This window comes from Carcharhinus amblyrhynchos, chromosome 3, assembly GCF_965287045.1.
Source record: "Carcharhinus amblyrhynchos chromosome 3, sCarAmb.v2.hapA, whole genome shotgun sequence".
In the NCBI taxonomy this organism is placed as follows: domain Eukaryota; kingdom Metazoa; phylum Chordata; class Chondrichthyes; order Carcharhiniformes; family Carcharhinidae; genus Carcharhinus; species Carcharhinus amblyrhynchos.
In genome coordinates this window covers 120,532,517-120,549,369 of record NC_137326.1, presented here as the reverse complement: position 1 = coordinate 120,549,369, position 16,853 = coordinate 120,532,517, and the positions used below count along the sequence as shown (strand labels likewise).

The following is a 16,853-nucleotide window of genomic DNA, read 5'->3' as shown; positions in this document are numbered from 1 at the left end:
AGGACAATAGCGCGGGTGATTATTATTTTAAGCTGTTAATTTAAAAATCTACAATTGGCATCGATGTTTCAGAAAGTTTAAAATATCACTGGTGTTTTTCTGCATCCCAGCTAATTATAAAGGATGCCCCCCACCCTCTACCGCTGGCCATCAAATAGAATAATCCAGGGACTCCTGCTTGTCGGCACAGATGTTGTTTACAACGATTCACGGATGGACGAAACATGCTGAGTCTGTGCTTCCTACAATCACTGTACGTTTCTGAATTCCAAATCAGTTCTGAATAAATTATTTGATGCAATTCAGCCCCTTCCCCCTCAATCGAGACAAGAGTGTTGGAATTTAATTACTTGTAAACATGCCCGCTCGCCTTTTCCATGCGGTTTCCTGCTCCAGCAGCTGAACATTTACACCTGAGTGTGAAATATGTGATATTTACGGAATAGTTCCCCGAAAAAAAACATACGTACGGGGTAACGTGTTGTTTTTTTTTGCGAATTTCAAGAACATCGTGATGACACCTGGGGTACGTGCAATGCAGAGAAAAATGCGGAGGTTGGGATTTGAATGTTAAACCCCGCAGTTCTGCATCACAAACTTGCAGCATTGCTTTTTTTCTCTCTCTCAAGAGATAGCAACGTGCAAACATTATTGGGAATAATATCAATAAACGAGGCAAGACTGCATCGTCTGAACTTGCGAGGTGATTTGGAACATTCTGCTTCTCACCCTCGCCACCCCCCCCAACACTGGAAGTTATAGCCATCTATTTATTTTACACACAGGCAAATCTATTCTGGGCAGTTCCTATTTTTTAAATAAAAATTGAGTCCAACTACTTTGGTTTATTTTGAGACAGATTTTGTAAATGGTCTTAAATTTAGCTACATGGCATGTCCTTGCAAGGGAAGAAAGCATCTTAAAAGAAATGCGTTATGATTCCGCAAAGAAAAAATAAAGTGCAATTGAAGGGGGGAGGGGGAAAGAAATGCATGATGTGCAGAGAAAAAATAAAGTACAACTGGTGAGGGGGGGAATGCATGTTAAAGAAATGCATGATGTGCAGAGTAAAAATAAAGTACAACTGGAGAAGTATGTTAAAGAGATGCATTCTGATGTGCAGAGAAAGAAAATACAAACCGGGTGGGTGACTGGCGGGGTGGGGAGAACACACGGCGCGGGCTGTGCGAATAGTAATGAATGGCGGCGACATCTCTCCTTTACTACGTTGCGCAGCCAGGGGGGACTCGCTCGCTTATCTAAGGAGAGGCAAGGCAGTGAGTGAGTGGACAAGGGGAGTGGGAGTGAGTGAGAGTGTGGAGAGGAACCCAGCCTGGGAGAAGAGGTGGGGGGTAGAGGGTAGGGGGTGGCAGGGGGGGTGAGGAAGGGGAAAGAGGAGGAATGATTGACACCTTATCTAGGGGGGAGAGAGAAGAGGGGGGGGAGGAGGAGGCAACAACATTCCAAAATAGAACGTAAACAAGAGAGTCGGCGGCCAATGATCGGCGGGGGACGGGAGGGGGGCGGGGTCGTGCGCGCGATCCGGGGCGAGCGAGAGGGAGATCAGTCAGTCCTCTCGCGGCCCCGGATCGCGCGCACTCATATACACACATACACAGGGTGAGTGGGAGGGGGAGAAGAGGGGTAGGGTGGGCGCGCACAGCGCAGCGCGGGAACGAGCCGCGCGTGGAAGAGAGGGGGGTGGTTTGAGGAGAGGGGGGGAGTAGAGTTTTTTTTACTCACATCGGGCTGCGCGCTTCTTGTGGCTGGGTTATTGGAGGCGGAAAAATTAACAGGCGGTTTTTCCAAATATATATATATATTTACATTAATAAGGAGAACTCGGTAAAAGTCGCCCCGAGTGTGTGGGTTTTTTTTAAAAAAACAATTTCTTTCTCTCCGTCGTTCGGAGGTTTTTTTTATTTGTTTTGTAATTTAATTTAATTTTTTCTCTGTCAGGGTTGTCCGCTCTCTCTCTCTCTCTCTGTGTCTCCTCACACGGCACGATGGCGAGTCCGCCTGAGCCCAGCTCGCCGAGCGCCGACAGCTTCTCGGACGTGCGGAAGGTGGGCTACCTGCGAAAGCCCAAGAGCATGCACCGGCGCTTCTTCGTGCTGCGGGCGGCCAGCGAGCTGGGTCCGGCCCGTCTCGAGTACTACGAGAACGAGAAGAAATGGAGGCACAAGGCGGGCGCTCCCAAGCGCTCGGTGCAGCTGGAGAGCTGCTTCAACATCAACAAGCGGGCCGACTCCAAGAACAAGCACCTGGTGGCCCTCTACACCCGCGACGAGTACTTCGCCGTGGCGGCCGAGTGCGAGAGCGAGCAGGAGGGCTGGTACCAGGCGCTGCTGGAGCTGCACAACCGCGCCAAGGTGGCCGAGGAGCGGGTGGGGGCCGGGTCGGAGCGCGGCGGTGGCGGCGACGGCGTGCCAGCCACCTCGGGCACCGCCTCGGCCAGCCCGGCCCCGGCTGAGGAGAGTTACCCGGAGGGCAGCCCGGGGCCGGCGTTCAAGGAGGTCTGGCAGGTGGTGCTGAAGCCCAAGGGCCTGGGGCACACCAAGAACCTGGTGGGCATCTACCGCCTGTGCCTGACCAGCAAGACCATCAGCCTGGTCAAGCTCAACTCGGAGGCGGCCGCCGTGGTGCTGCAGCTGATGAACATCCGGCGCTGCGGGCACTCGGAGAACTTCTTCTTCATCGAGGTGGGCCGCTCGGCGGTCACCGGGCCCGGCGAGTTCTGGATGCAGGTCGACGACTCGGTGGTGGCGCAGAACATGCACGAGACCATCCTGGAGGCCATGAAGGCCATGAGCGAGGAGTTCCGGCCCCGCAGCAAGAGCCAGTCGGCCTCGTCCAGCTCCAACCCCATCTCGGTGCCCCCGCGGCGGCACCTCAACAACCCGCCGCCCAGCCAGGTGGGCCTGAGCCGCCGGCCCCGCACCGAGAGCATCACGGCCACCTCGCCGGCCGCCAAGCACCACCACCATCACCACCACCACCATCATCACGGCGGCGGCGGCGGCGGCAGCAGCTCGTTCCGCGTGCGGGCCTCCAGCGACGGTGAGGGCACCATGTCCCGGCCCGCCTCGGTGGACGGCAGCCCGGTCAGTCCCAGCGCCGGCCGCACTCACTCGCACCGCCACCGGGGAGGCGGTGGAGGAGGAGGAGGAGGAAGCGGCGGCTGCCGCCTGCACCCGCCCCTCAATCACAGCCGCTCCATCCCCATGCCGTCCACACACTGCTCGCCGTCGGCCACCAGCCCCGTCAGCTTGTCCTCCAGCAGCACCAGCGGCCACGGATCCACCTCGGACAGCCTGTTCCCCCGCCGCTCCAGCGCCTCCATCTCCGGCTCCCCCAGTGACGGGGGCTTCATCTCTTCGGACGAGTATGGATCCAGCCCTTGTGATTTCAGGAATTCCTTCAGAAGTGTCACTCCAGATTCCTTGGGGCACACTCCTCCAGCAAGGGAGGAACAGGAGTTAAATAATTACATCTACATGGGCAAACACTCGAGCCTGGCTCCCAATTGTCAGAACAGGGGAACTCAAAGGTGGACCCCTACTAAAGCTGAAGATGCAGACTCAGATAAAGGGTTCAGGAAGCGAGCTCATTCATCAGGTACTTCGCCACCCACAGTGATGCACCAAAAGACGCCATCTCAAACTTCCACTGCCTCCTTTGAGGAGTACACAGAGATGACACCCTCTTACCCCAGCAACCGTCTGTCCTCCAGTAAAAATTCTGCTTTTGTACCTACACGTTCGTACCCCGAGGAGTGTTTGGATCTGCAAATTGGGGAAGGCAGGCGTTACAGCCAAATGGATGATGGTTATATGCCCATGTCACCTGGAGTAGCCCCTGTGCCCAGTAAAAATGACTACATGCCAATGAGCCCTAAAAGTGTTTCTGCCCCCCAGCAGATTATTAACCCGCGCCAGCACTCTCGAAAAGATGGTTATATGATGATGTCACCCAGTGGCAGTTGCTCACCAGAAAATGTGAATTATGGAAAAATATGGACTAATGGAGGGAATTCTAAGCTGTCTGTTGAGAGCAATGATGGGAAATTGTCCTGTAGCGATTATATAAATATGTCCCCTGCAAGTTGCTCAACAACAAGCACTCCACCAGACTGCTTCTTCAATCCAGTTGAAGAACCTCATAAACCTGTTTGTTCGTACTTCTCATTGCCTCGCTCCTTTAAACATGTACATAGAAAAAATGATGAGTCCCCTTTACGAATTGCTGTAAATTCAGGCCGCCTCTTGTATGGTGAGGATTCTTCTTCATCCACAAGCAGCGATAGTTTAGGAGGACAGGATGGCGGGCATCATACAGTTAACCCCGTTAAAAAAGAATTGTATGTACCAATGAAAGGTAAACTTGTGCGGCCCACTAGGCTATCACTTGATAATACTAAGGCAAGTACGCTGCCCAGAACACGAGAGCATCCCCTTCCTCCAGAGCCAAAAAGCCCAGGCGAATATGTAAATATTGAATTCAATGACAAAACCTTTTCTTCTAGTTCATTGTCTCTTGTTGAGTCCTCTTCAGTTGGAGGCATTCATCCTGTTCAACAAAGGCCACCCATGTCTGAATACATGAATATGAATTTAAGAATAGATGCATCCAAGTTTGGCTATGTATCAAAACCCACAGTGGACATCACCAGCTCTGCAACTGCCTGCAAATCCAGCACTTGCAGAAAAGATAGAGGGCAGTCGAGCTGTGATTATGTTAGTATGCAGCTAGTTACCACCTGCCCAGACTTACTGGATTCATCAGTGAGTAACTATACGGAAATGACAGTTGGTGGAGGTATAACGTCTTCCATTTCCGTTCTACCTCGGGCAGAAGAGAGCTCTTTGAGCACTGTTTCTGATGTTGTGACTGGTCCAATGATCGACCAGATCCCTGGGAGGAGTGCCTTTACCGTGCTTAATCTTGTCCCCAATCGGAACCAAGGTGCCAAAGTTATCCGTGTTGATCCTCAAGGAAGAAGAAGACATAGTTCAGAGACTTTCACTTCCACAGCCAATGTGACTGGCATGACATTATCTTATGTTGATCACATTAAACGACATAGTTCAGTGTCCTTTGAGAATGTGTGGCTTAACAAACCAGGAGATTCTCTGGCTTCAAGTGCCAAAGACCAGCCAAATGATGCCACAGTGCAGAAAAATGATTGTGAAAATGGTATGAATTATATCGATTTGGACTTGGTAAACGATTTTAATAACAAAGACTGGACCTCCTCTCAGCATGTAACCGCTCATCAACCTCATGGAAGTACTTCTGGTGGTGATGATGATCTGAATTCATATGCAAGTATTACCTTCCAGAAGCCAGATGAAATCAGTAAGCCTACAGAAAGGGAAGGTAAGGACACATCAAAATGCTAATAGTCATTTTGCTAATATTTTACTTCACAAATAATGTTTTGTACCTTATCTAGCATTCAGAATTCCATGTTTCGCCCATTCTATATGTGAGGACACACATATTTATGGTAGAATTTTAGCTGCTGAAGTTGCTTTATTACCCAAAATTTGTGATTTCTTGTAAAAATTTGAAAACTTGATTGAATAATTAATGAAATTAAGTTTGTTGAAAACATAGAATTTTCAGATAACCATACAGAGTATCTAAAGCTTTACTTACAGTTCTAGTAAGATCACCCCTTGTCCAATCTTTGAAAGTTTGCGCAGTTTCATTTGAATGGATGAGCCTGGTTGGAGGTTGTATTTCATCATCGTCGGCATCCTTTCTTCTATGTAAGATGTGCAAGCATCAGACTCAATTGGGGTTGGGGCATAGTAGCTTCGTATGGTGCACTTTTGCTAATGGCTGAAGATCCCTATGGGGCTGGTCCTGCCACAAGTGCCACATCAAACGGTTATCAGGTGCTGCTGTGGGCTGTTTTTGGTGTTCACACCGGATATTAAGCCACTGTAGCCGCAAGTCATCATGGTGACCCATGCCGGCCCACAGGTGATGTCGTTATTTTCCTCTTGTTAGCTATCATCTCCCAAGTATGGGAATAAATGTTTAGGGCCTTCATGTCACACTTGGAGGCATCCTTGAGGAAGAGCTTTGAGTGTCCTACTGGCTCCAGTTACCTTACCGTATATAAAATCCTTCGGCTGTGCAGCTATCTTCAATCTTGCAAACTGCTTAAGGCATGAAATTGTCTTTGCTTAGTGAGTGCCAACATACTTGGGAGGTTTGCCTTTGAGGGGATAGCCACATTTATGATTTTGTCCTACTGTGGGATGTCCAGAATGTGCTGCAAACAGCAAAGGTGAAAGCTGTTGAGCTTCCTTTCTTGATAGCTGTACATTGCTCATGCTTCAAAGCCATATAACAAGGTGTTAGGTTGTATTTACATTATATATAGAAAAGGTTAAATATATTTTTTTGAAAACTCATCTTGTTGATGATTTTATTGAATTTCAGTATTCTGTTATAGAGTCATAGTTGTACAGCGCAGAAAAGGCCCTTTGGCCCATTGCAGCTACATTGACAACTACCACTGAAGTCGTGCTAATCCCATTTTCCAACACTTGTCCCATATCCTTGAATGTTATGATATTTCAAGTGCTCATCCAAATACTTTTTAAAGGTTGAAAGGTTTCTCGCCTTGACTATCTTCCTAGGCAGTGCATTCCAGATCTCACCACACTCCTGAGTGAAAACGTTTTTCCTCAAATCCCTTCTGAATCTCCTGCCCCTCTAAAACTATGCCCCTCGTTATTCACCTTTCAAATAAGGAAACAGCTGCTTTCTATTCACCCTATCCATGCTCCTGAAGCTTATACACCTCAAACGTGTCCCCCTCAGTCTTCTCTGCTCTTAAAAAAAATCCAAGTCTATCCAGCTCTCCTATAGCTCAAATGCTCCATCACAGGCAACATCCTGTACCTCCCCTAGTGTAGTCACATCCTTCCTATAGTGAAGTGATCAGAACTGCTCACAGCCCCAACATAACCTCCTTGTTCTTATACTCCGTTCCACGACTGATGAAAACAAGTGTTCGGTAAGCTGTCTTAACTATCGTGTTCACCTGCTTCATGGACCTGTACCCTAAGGTCCATCTGTTCCCCTGAGCTTCCAAGTGTCCTGCCATTCGTTAAGTACTCCCTTGTCTTGTTACTACTTCGAAGGTGCACCATCTTGCACTATTAGGGTTAAATACCATCTGCCACTGCTCTTCCCATCTCTACCTCCTGTAACCTATGACCTTCTTTACTATTAACCACCCTACCAATCTTGGTGTCATCTACAAACTTATCTATCATTTCCCCCCACATTCTCATCCTATGTCAAACAGCTTAAGATTTTCACGCTCTTTTTCTGAATCCTGCACCTGTGTTCTCCTTTTCCTGAGTGAAGACCAATGAGATGGATTCGTTTAACACCCTTCCAATGCCCTGTGGCTTCACACACACATTGCCTCCTTGGTCTTTAATGGGCCCAACTCTTTCCTTGGTTAACCTCTTACCTTTCAATATACTTATAGAATATCTTGGCATTCTCCCTTGTCTTGTTCCCAAGTGCTTTTTCATGGTTAGGCCATCTAATTCTTGTGTGGAAGTAAAGCAGTTTTCCAAATAACAACTCTGTGGGATACGTTTCTCCCAAGATCTGAGATTTGAATTTTTTGTACAAATTCTGCCTCCTCAATTGAGCCGGAGAAACTTGAGCTTCGGGAATTGGTTGTTTTGATTGAAGGAATTGTTTTGCATTTGAGAATATGCATTTTCCAGTCTGATCTGTCAGTGGAATTTTTAGTCCTCAGCAAGAGTTGGTTTAGGACCAGTCAATTCCAATGAGAGTTGCTATTTTGGCATCCCGGCGTGAAAAGGGAACAGCATTATATTAAGGACCAATGTCCTTGACTTATCAATTCAGTTTCATGATCAGAACTATGGAGTTTATAAGGAGTTTATAAAAGATTTTGATAATTAGAAAGCAAGACCTGGTAGTTCCAATCGTCACTCCCTGTGACTTGGCAGGAACACAGTGGAGCCTTGTAGATTTCCTTGTATCATACTTATAAAAGTAGTGAAATGTCTGCAATATTTATTAAATATTTTGGAGAAATTCATGGAGCCACTGAGCTGCCTTCATGGTTTGGCAGACTGTTATTTCACCACAAACACACGTCACCTAACCTTTTTGACAACTGAAGCAACATTATTGTAGCAAAATAAGTTGCCTGTTTGTTCAGCAAATGTGAATTAAGATGTTTCCCAAATCCATACATTTCTCAGTGCAACAAATCAAGGGGAGCGTAGGCTTCAAGAATATATCATTGAAAACATGATTCGGGGCACAGTTGAAGTTCTTATAGAGTAAATCATATCTTTTGGAGAGATTTCAAAGGAATCTAAAGAGTACTGATATTGATGTTTGTGGAACGTAGCCTACATTTAATGAGGAAGATTGTTATTTGTGAAGAAGGAAACACAAGTGAATTTTTCAGCACAGCATGATACAGCTAGTATGAAGAGGTGCTGGGGGAGAAAGAATGAGCCAACTTGTGCATTAAATAAAGGCCTCGTACCAGGAAATTACAATGGGGTGTGTGTGTGTGGGCATCTGAATAGAGGATATGGAAAGAAGGAACAAATCCACAAATATCCAGTCCTTTGCTACACTTAAATCTTTTAATATAAATGTTTATTCTGAAAGGTAATAGGCAGAAAATGCGCTAATGTAAATATTACTACTTTTCTGATCAAGTTAATCCCCAGCACGTGCATGTCAAGTTGGAAAGGGGCTGCCATATGTGGATGGTTAATGTCATCCTGTCATTTGCTTCGGTTTTTTTTGTCTGCAAATACTGGATTTTCGCAGGTCATGCTGCAGAAATTATGCATTCAAATTGCTACTGTCTACTGGTAAATAATAGATCAAAGATATGATTGTGATGCCCTGTAATTGTCACTTCCACAGGTAGGTATGAACTAAAAATATTGTTGAAGGGTTGGTGAGCAAAGAAACATACATGTGACTTGTACATTAAACAGTGACCTGTTGGTGATTGGTAAAAATGCATGTGAAGAGGTCAGTACCATAAAATATGCAAACTGTAGATTGCGTTGCATCAGAGAAAGACACTGATTGTGTTTATTTTTTTGATGGCCTTATTGTTTAACCTTGCATGAAAGGTATTTCACTCTTAGAATTTTGAAACTTTAATTAAGATCATTTATCATTATTGGACATGGAAATCGTGTATGTCAAAGCATTCTGCAGAAGTTTCCAAACTGGGTCTGAAGCAATAGAACCAGACCTGTAAAGCAGGAGTTAAATAATTATGGCTGAGTATAAAGTATATAGTTTTCTTCAAGATCAAGTGTGTGATTACAGTCCCATTTGTTTTCAGTAAGTGTTCTAAGTTAAAAAGACCACATGTATTGCATAAATTATGCTGTTGATATAAGGATTGCCTGCAGATGAAACAAATAAAAAAAACCTACATAACTGATTGTTTTAGGCAAAAACAACTAATATCTCAGTGGTAAGAATTTTACATATTTTTAAGTATTCTGAGAATTTGGCCGTCGTCTGAGAAGTACCTGTAATTATAATTGTAGAACAAGGCTTCAGTTTGCTTGTTTAAAATTAGGAGATTGAAGGTAATAGGGATTATTGTTTGAAAATTTACAAGAAAATAATCCCCATTTACACGTTCCTTTTTTACCCTGAAAATGATTTGTTTAAAGGACATCTGTTGTGTTCACTGGATTTGTATTTATGAGAATCAGTTTGTTTTATATACTGGTATGCATTATAACAGTCCAACAAACTTCTTTCATGAATATTGGTTGCATTAGTGGTCAGTGATTCCCTTTATTATGTGGATTTGCTTTATAGAAAAATTATGGAGAAATTGTAGTCCTCAAATAAATGCAAATATAGCAGACTTTGCCATTTTGTTACTAAAGGAACCTTGTTTGTACACGTGTAGGCTTGTTTGTTAATGCAAGATTGCTAACATCAATATAGTTAGATCTTCATTTTGCATCTTCATGGAGGATGTAATTTTGTTTTGTCAACAAAATGTTTTCAGATGAGAAAAGCCTGTTACACCTTTTCTGCTCACTATTAATGCTGTTTGGGCATTTTATCCTCGCAAAACCCAAGTGCTATTTGATAGGCAAATCTGCATTCCTGAAATTATCTGAATTCTTTGAGGACATGACTTTAATTTGAAGGAGGGGGTTGAATTTAAGGAGTGGTTACTGCATGTAACAGGAGTACTCTTTGTGTGATTGCATAGTATCTTTACAATAGTTGCCTCTTTTTATCTTTCTCCTCTCCAGTGTACCAAACCCCCACCGCTTACACAATTTCAAAATATGGATTAAATTTTTTTTTAGTAAATGCAATTGTGTTTGAATATAACATTCTGTTGCTGAAATCTCAGTGCAAGCATAAATACCTAACCTTCCAATGATTTTAAACTTCTCCAGACTTAAGATAATTGGATTATTTGTGGAGTGTTAGTAATTGATGTATAACCCGCAGTCATTACTGTACATATCTACTTTCGAAACTAATTTTCTCATTGTTGCTATAGTGCTTTCTTTGTAGTCCTGTAGCCATCGTAACACTCGGCCTGCTGTTCGATCCAAAAATGGTGTGGAGCTTGACCTAAATAATTTAAGTAGAGGTTCCACCAGTAGTCAGGTCATTACATTAATAGTAAAGCTGTAAAGTCTGTGGGAAGTTGTGAAGTAAAACGGATGAGGAAATCCTAAGTACATCTGATGACTTTTGGAAAAAAATGAAGGGTGTGAAATACAGCTGTCAGAGAAATTTTAAGATATGTTTTGCTCTCAAAACAGTGAAATGAGTATTTAGCTGGTATTTCCTTTGGTAGAAAAATGTTTCCAGCTGTGATACATCTGCCTATTTTTCTTTGTTCCACAATAAATGAACATTATGGGGGTCAGGGATTAATTAGACATTTTGTCAGAGGAGGGGGATGAATGTACTTCCAGATGCTCTTTCACAAGGGATCCAGATATTTATTTCTGTTTTCCATTTAGGTCTTTGCTTAAATTGTCTTTAAAACCAATAAATATTTTATGAACAAATGTGCTTGTGTAAGTTCTAAAAGTGGATAAAAAGCTTCTAAATCAGTTAGGTACTTGAATATATATGCATACAGCTAGGTGGTAGAGGAAGAATAAGGTAAGTTTCAGAGATGGAAAAGAAAGGAATATTCAAAGATGAATTACAGTAAGCTACTCCATTAGGGGTGTGAAAGGGACTAGATGATGATGGTTGTAATGTACAGTAGATTTCTGAAAATTTTGAAACTTGTTCACAGAACTCCTGTCTGCTAATTTTTGACCGTCTTTAAATTATGATGAGGAAACCTTGGTCTTCAAGAAATTTTTGATAAACCACTGTTTGAGTTAAGACCCCAAGAAGTCTTGAGCACTTTTTTAAAAGCATCTTTGACAATGAAGTGAAGTTATACACTGCATGACAACTTATCAAGAGCATCTATTGTTTGAGGGGTGCAGGCTTGTTGCACATTGTGTAGTTTTTGAACAGAGATAAAGGAAAATGAATGACCTTTCAACCTGAGATGTGCAAGCAAATAATTGCTGTCAAATACAGTTTCCTTGTGTAGACCTGTCAAGTTACAACCATTTTTATTTTGTAAGACCGTATCCTGTGCCTCATTCAAAAAAAAACACCTGTTTTCATTAATATCTGGTCCTGATCCTAATTTGTATGTTTGTACATATATCTTCTTTTTTTGTCTCAAAACTTCTTTCAAGCAGTTTGACCACAGAAGACTTGAGGAGGAGTAGTGGGTAGATTGTCAAGAAGAAATATATTACTAGAATGATGTAAGAGACAAGTTTGCTAATGATGGAACTATTTTTGCAGTTGGTTTCAAACATTTTTGCAACATCAAAATCTTGACAGCAAGCATGTCTCTGCAGGAAGGCCTTTTTCTTGAAGCAGGTGCTTAGTTGTGTGATGGGGGAAGTGACTCATGCAGTCTTTGAACTGGATCAGGAATGTGTCTGGGGAGAAGAGACTGATTGTTTGCTGCTACAAGCCTCAGGGTCTGAACTGGCGAGGAGGAATGTTATTGTGTCTTTTAAAGCAGGTTTTGCACATGTCTTTGAGGTAGGGTCCCTGGGGAGTACCCTTCAGTAGCCAGCATAACAGTGGCTGCCTGGCCATCCCGATCTGATTGGATAGCAATCGTTTGTCCGGCCAAGAGATGAGGGGCCACTGGAATGTTCCATATTGCATCTACTTTGACCACCAAGTGGAGCTCACAAGACAGCGAGAGGAGTAACTCTAAATGTTTATAGATTCTTCACTAGAAATTGGACTGCATAGTGTGACCAGGGCGCAGTAAATAATTTTGTTTGCAAGGAAATATTAACGTTACATTCCTGCTATTCAGCCAGCTCAATGTTTATATATTTTTTTAAGATTTTCATTTAATAAAAGAAAGGAAATTGAGAGTCTGAGTACTTCTCAAATCATGACTGTATTTCTCTCACTGATGTTATTTCTATGTATATATCATGTGTCAAATTAATATTGTGAAGAATAAATATGTACTGCTCCTTTCTTGATTCCGTGAAGCATGAAGAAGAGAGTTTTCAGTGCTATAAATCTTGAGAGCTCTAGCACCTGTTTTTGATCCAGAATCAGCCACTGTTGATTGACTGTTGTAATGAAAGGGTGAGGTAGTTAAAGAAATTCTGCAATGATACACTTTTGGCTCCATGTTAGGCATTACAACGGTATCCAGGAGAGTAAGGTCAGTGTGCTGTTGTCCAATTTTTACATTCTTAATTCCAGAATCTAGAAGGTTATGGGTGATTTGGTATGCTGGTTTTAGAGATTTGAAATGAACTGAAAGGGTAAAGTGTGGGAAACTTTTTCTGTTGCTGTTGGTACGTTGGACAAGAGAGATTCCAGGATGCCATGTTGCCTCCCTGATGCTAGGATCAAGGATGTCTTGGAGTGGTTGCAGGATATTCTAAAAGAGGAGAGTAAACAGCCAGCTGTTGTGGTACACGTTGGTACAAACAACATGGGTCTTGAAAAAAGGAATGAGGTCCTAAAAGCAGCACTTAGGTGTGGAGAAATTCCTTCATCCAGAGAGTGAACCTGTGGAATTCACTACTACAGAAAGTAGTTGAGACCAAAATGTTGTGTGATTTTAAGAAGAAATTAGATATAGCTTTTGGCTACAGGGATCAAGGGATTGGGCCGCAGGGTGGGCGGGGGGTGGGGGGTCAGTAGTTCTTGGCTACAGGGATCAAGGGATATTGGGGGGGCGGGGGTCAAGGTATTGAATTTGATGATTAGCCATGATCATAATGAATAGTGGAGCAGGCTCAGAGGCTGACTGGCCTACTCCTGCTTTATTTTCTATGCATGTTTTTATGTAAAATTGAGCCTGGAGAAAAGTTTGGAAATACTTCTTTGTGCAAAAGATACAACTGTGGAACTCTCTCCTATAAAATGTGTTAAATGCTAATTTAGATTAATTTTTAGATCTGAGTTTTTTGCGTTATCAAAAAAATATAGAACTAAAGAGATAGAGTTAGGATATAGATATTGATCTCATTGAATGGCAGGACAAGCTTGAGGGGCTTCATGGTCTACTTCAGTTCCAATGTCCCTTTACGAACATTGGGCTCTATTTTTGCAAGGTGGACCGACTGACAGAAAATACTGTGATTCACTGCCTTATCCTATCATCCAAATTCTAGATGTGCAATTTAATGGAATAGCAGAGTAATTGGAATAAAGCTTGCTTGTATTTCGGATGCAGGGGACAGGGGGACCATGTGTCAACTTTTTGTTAGATTCAGTTATGGTGCAAAAGTGGGATTTTCTGATTCTGTTGCTGTCAATGAAATTTTCTCATTGGCTGCAGGGAACTTAATTGGTGGGACCAGAAGATCCATCGGCTTGAACAGCAAAAACATTCCGCCCGTGGAGTTTTTAAAGCGAAGTGTATTCACAGTTTTAAAAACTTGGAACTAAAATAGTAGCCTATTAAAATAGTAATGAGCTAGCTTTGTTTCCCTATTGACTCTAAATAATAAGTAAATTGTTTCAGGCATCAATAATTGCCCCGTGCTCATTATGTTGTAATGTCTCTATTTGTTCTACAGCCTCTACAGTAAGCAATTTGCCATTCGCAGTGATTTCAATTGTCATCACATCCCCCCCGCTCCCTTCTTCTGAATTCAGTGTCCTTGTGTCCTGTCTAAACTTCTCTCCTGCCTCATAAATTAATTTAATTCATGACCAACCCTCTCAGCCTTGCACCTCCTATGGTTTAGGTCAATGCCAGGGCCATCACTGATCATTTTATTGTATCTATCACCACTACACTCCCCTTCCAATATTTTCTGTCATTTGAAGGGGCCAGGGGAGACTTTCCCTAAGACAAAGCACTTTACAGCCAATGAAGCGCAAGCACTGTTGTGATATAGGAAATATGGCAGTCAAAAAGAAGGCTACCTACCCAGGCTCCTCCTTATTATCTCCAAGGTTATTTCATCCATCACATTTTTCGGTTACTCCCTCAGCCCTATTCTCTCTAAACCTACTTATCACCCAACGTTTCTTTCTGGCTCCCAAGTTTACCAACATTGTAAATGGTTCAGTCTCCTCAAGTACTGATTACCCTCTCTCAAATTTGCTGCCATCAACCACAAATAAAACATCCATAACTCGATGAATAGGCTCCACCTATGAGATTGTTAGTTCGAGTTCCACCTCAGGTCTTGAACACAAAAACCTTAACAATCTTGTGCACTATTCGAACAAGAGCAATGGAGTTATTTCCAGTATCCTATTTAATATTTATTCCCCAAATACTACAGAATAGGCTATTGGGTCATTATCACAATGCTGTTTGTGCAAGCATACTATGCACAAATTGACTGCTTTACTTCTTATATTACATTACCTGCATTTCTTTGGCTGTTAAGTGTTTTTGAGATATCATATGGTTATCAAAGGTGCTATATAAATGCAAGTATTTCAGTTTTCTTTCCAAGCCACTCAGCTGCTCTTAAACTCAGCCAACTCGAGTTTGACCTTTCCATTTGTTGTGATACTTGGATTGACTTAATTACTACTTCATCTTCATGTTTGATGCTTTTACCCTTTGCAAACCCTTTGCGGTGGCACAGTGGTTAGCACTGCTGCCTCACAGCACCAGGGACCAAAATTCAATTCCTGGCTCGAGTCACTGTCTGTGTGAAGCCTGCATGTTCTCCCTGTCTGCGTGGGTTTCTTCCCTGGGTGCTTCTCCTCTCCTAACCAGCACTCCGAATGATGTGCTGGTTAGGTGCATTAGCCATACTAAATTCTCCCTTAGTGTACCCGAACAGGCGCCGGAGTATGGCAACCAGGGGATTTTCGTGGTAACTTCATTGCAATGTTAATGTAAGTTTTATTGTGATGTTAATAAACTAAGCTTATAATAAACTGCTGTCTCCCATCGCAACCATTCTGCTTGTATGGGGTTCACATCTTCAGTTCCTCCAGTCCAAGGGGCACAGACTTGGGAGCATCAGGCACACAGCTAATTCCATTATCATCAGATTTTGCTGTGTCGCTTCAAACATGTGTGGTCCTTACTCTTCACTGTTAGCCCCTGTCTGCTCCAAGATCTTTCTCTAGAGCAAAGATGACTTCTGTTTCTTTTTTCACCATCATTATTCTTCCCAAGTATTTTTCCCCATTCTTCCAAAATCTCTGCCAACAACTTGGAGGTGTTTGTTTTTTGTTATTAAAATTTAAGGCCATCCATTACATATCTTTATTGATTTTTGCTCTTTCCCCACTGGTTAAAATAAACCCTCTGCCCAAACTCTTTCCTGTCCCCTCTAAGCTTATCTCATTCATGACACCTCCTCCTTACACCCTTGAGTCATTTCCATTGAACTGTTGGCCACCCAGCGTCTCTTTCTGACCCCTATGCTTACTGATATTGTGAATGTTTTTGACTCTTCAAGTGCAGTCTAGCCCTTTCTCAGAGCTGCTGCAGTCATCCCAAAGAAAAAACACATCCTTGACTCATCTGTCCTTGCAGCAACTCTTTTCTGTCTACCCTGCTCACCTCCCAATTCTATGTCAACATAAGAACATAAGAAATAGGAGCAGGAGTAGGCCATCTAGCCCTTCGAGCCTGCCCCGCCATTCAATAAGATCATGGCTGACCTGAAGTGGCTCAGTTCCACTTTCCCGCTTTCTCCCCATAACACTCAATTCCCTTGCCTACCAAAAATCTATCTACCCGCGTCTTAAATATATTTAGCGAGGTAGCCTCCACCACTTCAACGGGCAGAGAATTCCAGAGATTCACCACCCTTTGAGTGAAGAAGTTCCTCCTCAACTCTGTTCTAAACTGCGCCGCCGCCGCCGCCGCCGCGCCCCCCCCCCCCCCCCCCCCTTATCTTGAAGCTGTGCCCTCTAGTCCTGCTGTCCTTTCTGAGCGGGAAGAACCTCTACCCTATCCATCCCTTTCATCACCTTATACGTCTCATCCTTCTAAACTCTAACGAGTACAAGCCCAGTCTATTCAGCCTCTCTTCATAGCCCAACCCCCTCAACTCCGGTATCAGCCTAGTGAACCTCCTCTGTACTCCCTCCAAGGCCAAAATATCCTTGCGCAAGTGCGGTGACCAAAACTGCACGCACTACTCCAGCTGCGGCCTCACCAGTGCCCTGTACAGTTGCAGCAAGACCTCCCTACTTTTATATTCAATCCCCCTCGCTATGAAGGCCAGCATCCCATTTGCCTTCCTGACCACCTGCTGCACCTGTAGACT

The 16,853-nt window shown here is 43.6% G+C and overlaps 1 protein-coding gene across 2 annotated transcripts in view; it reads left to right on the top strand.

Moving 5' to 3' along the window:
• The first annotated feature begins 1,581 nt into the window (after window positions 1–1,581).
• Window positions 1,582–16,853, top strand: part of irs1 (insulin receptor substrate 1) — a 60,429-nt gene continuing 45,157 nt past the window's right edge. The window contains exons 1-2 of one of the 2 annotated variants that reach the window (XR_013886335.1): window positions 1,582–1,620; window positions 1,960–5,379. Coding sequence is in view for 1 of the 2 variants with exons in the window: in XM_080185880.1 (XP_080042006.1) it covers window positions 2,007–5,379 (3,373 nt within the window). In the remaining variant the exon portion in view is untranslated. Of the gene's footprint in view, window positions 1,621–1,787; window positions 5,380–16,853 lie in introns of those variants that run through there. The other variant, XM_080185880.1, reaches the window with a different exon arrangement.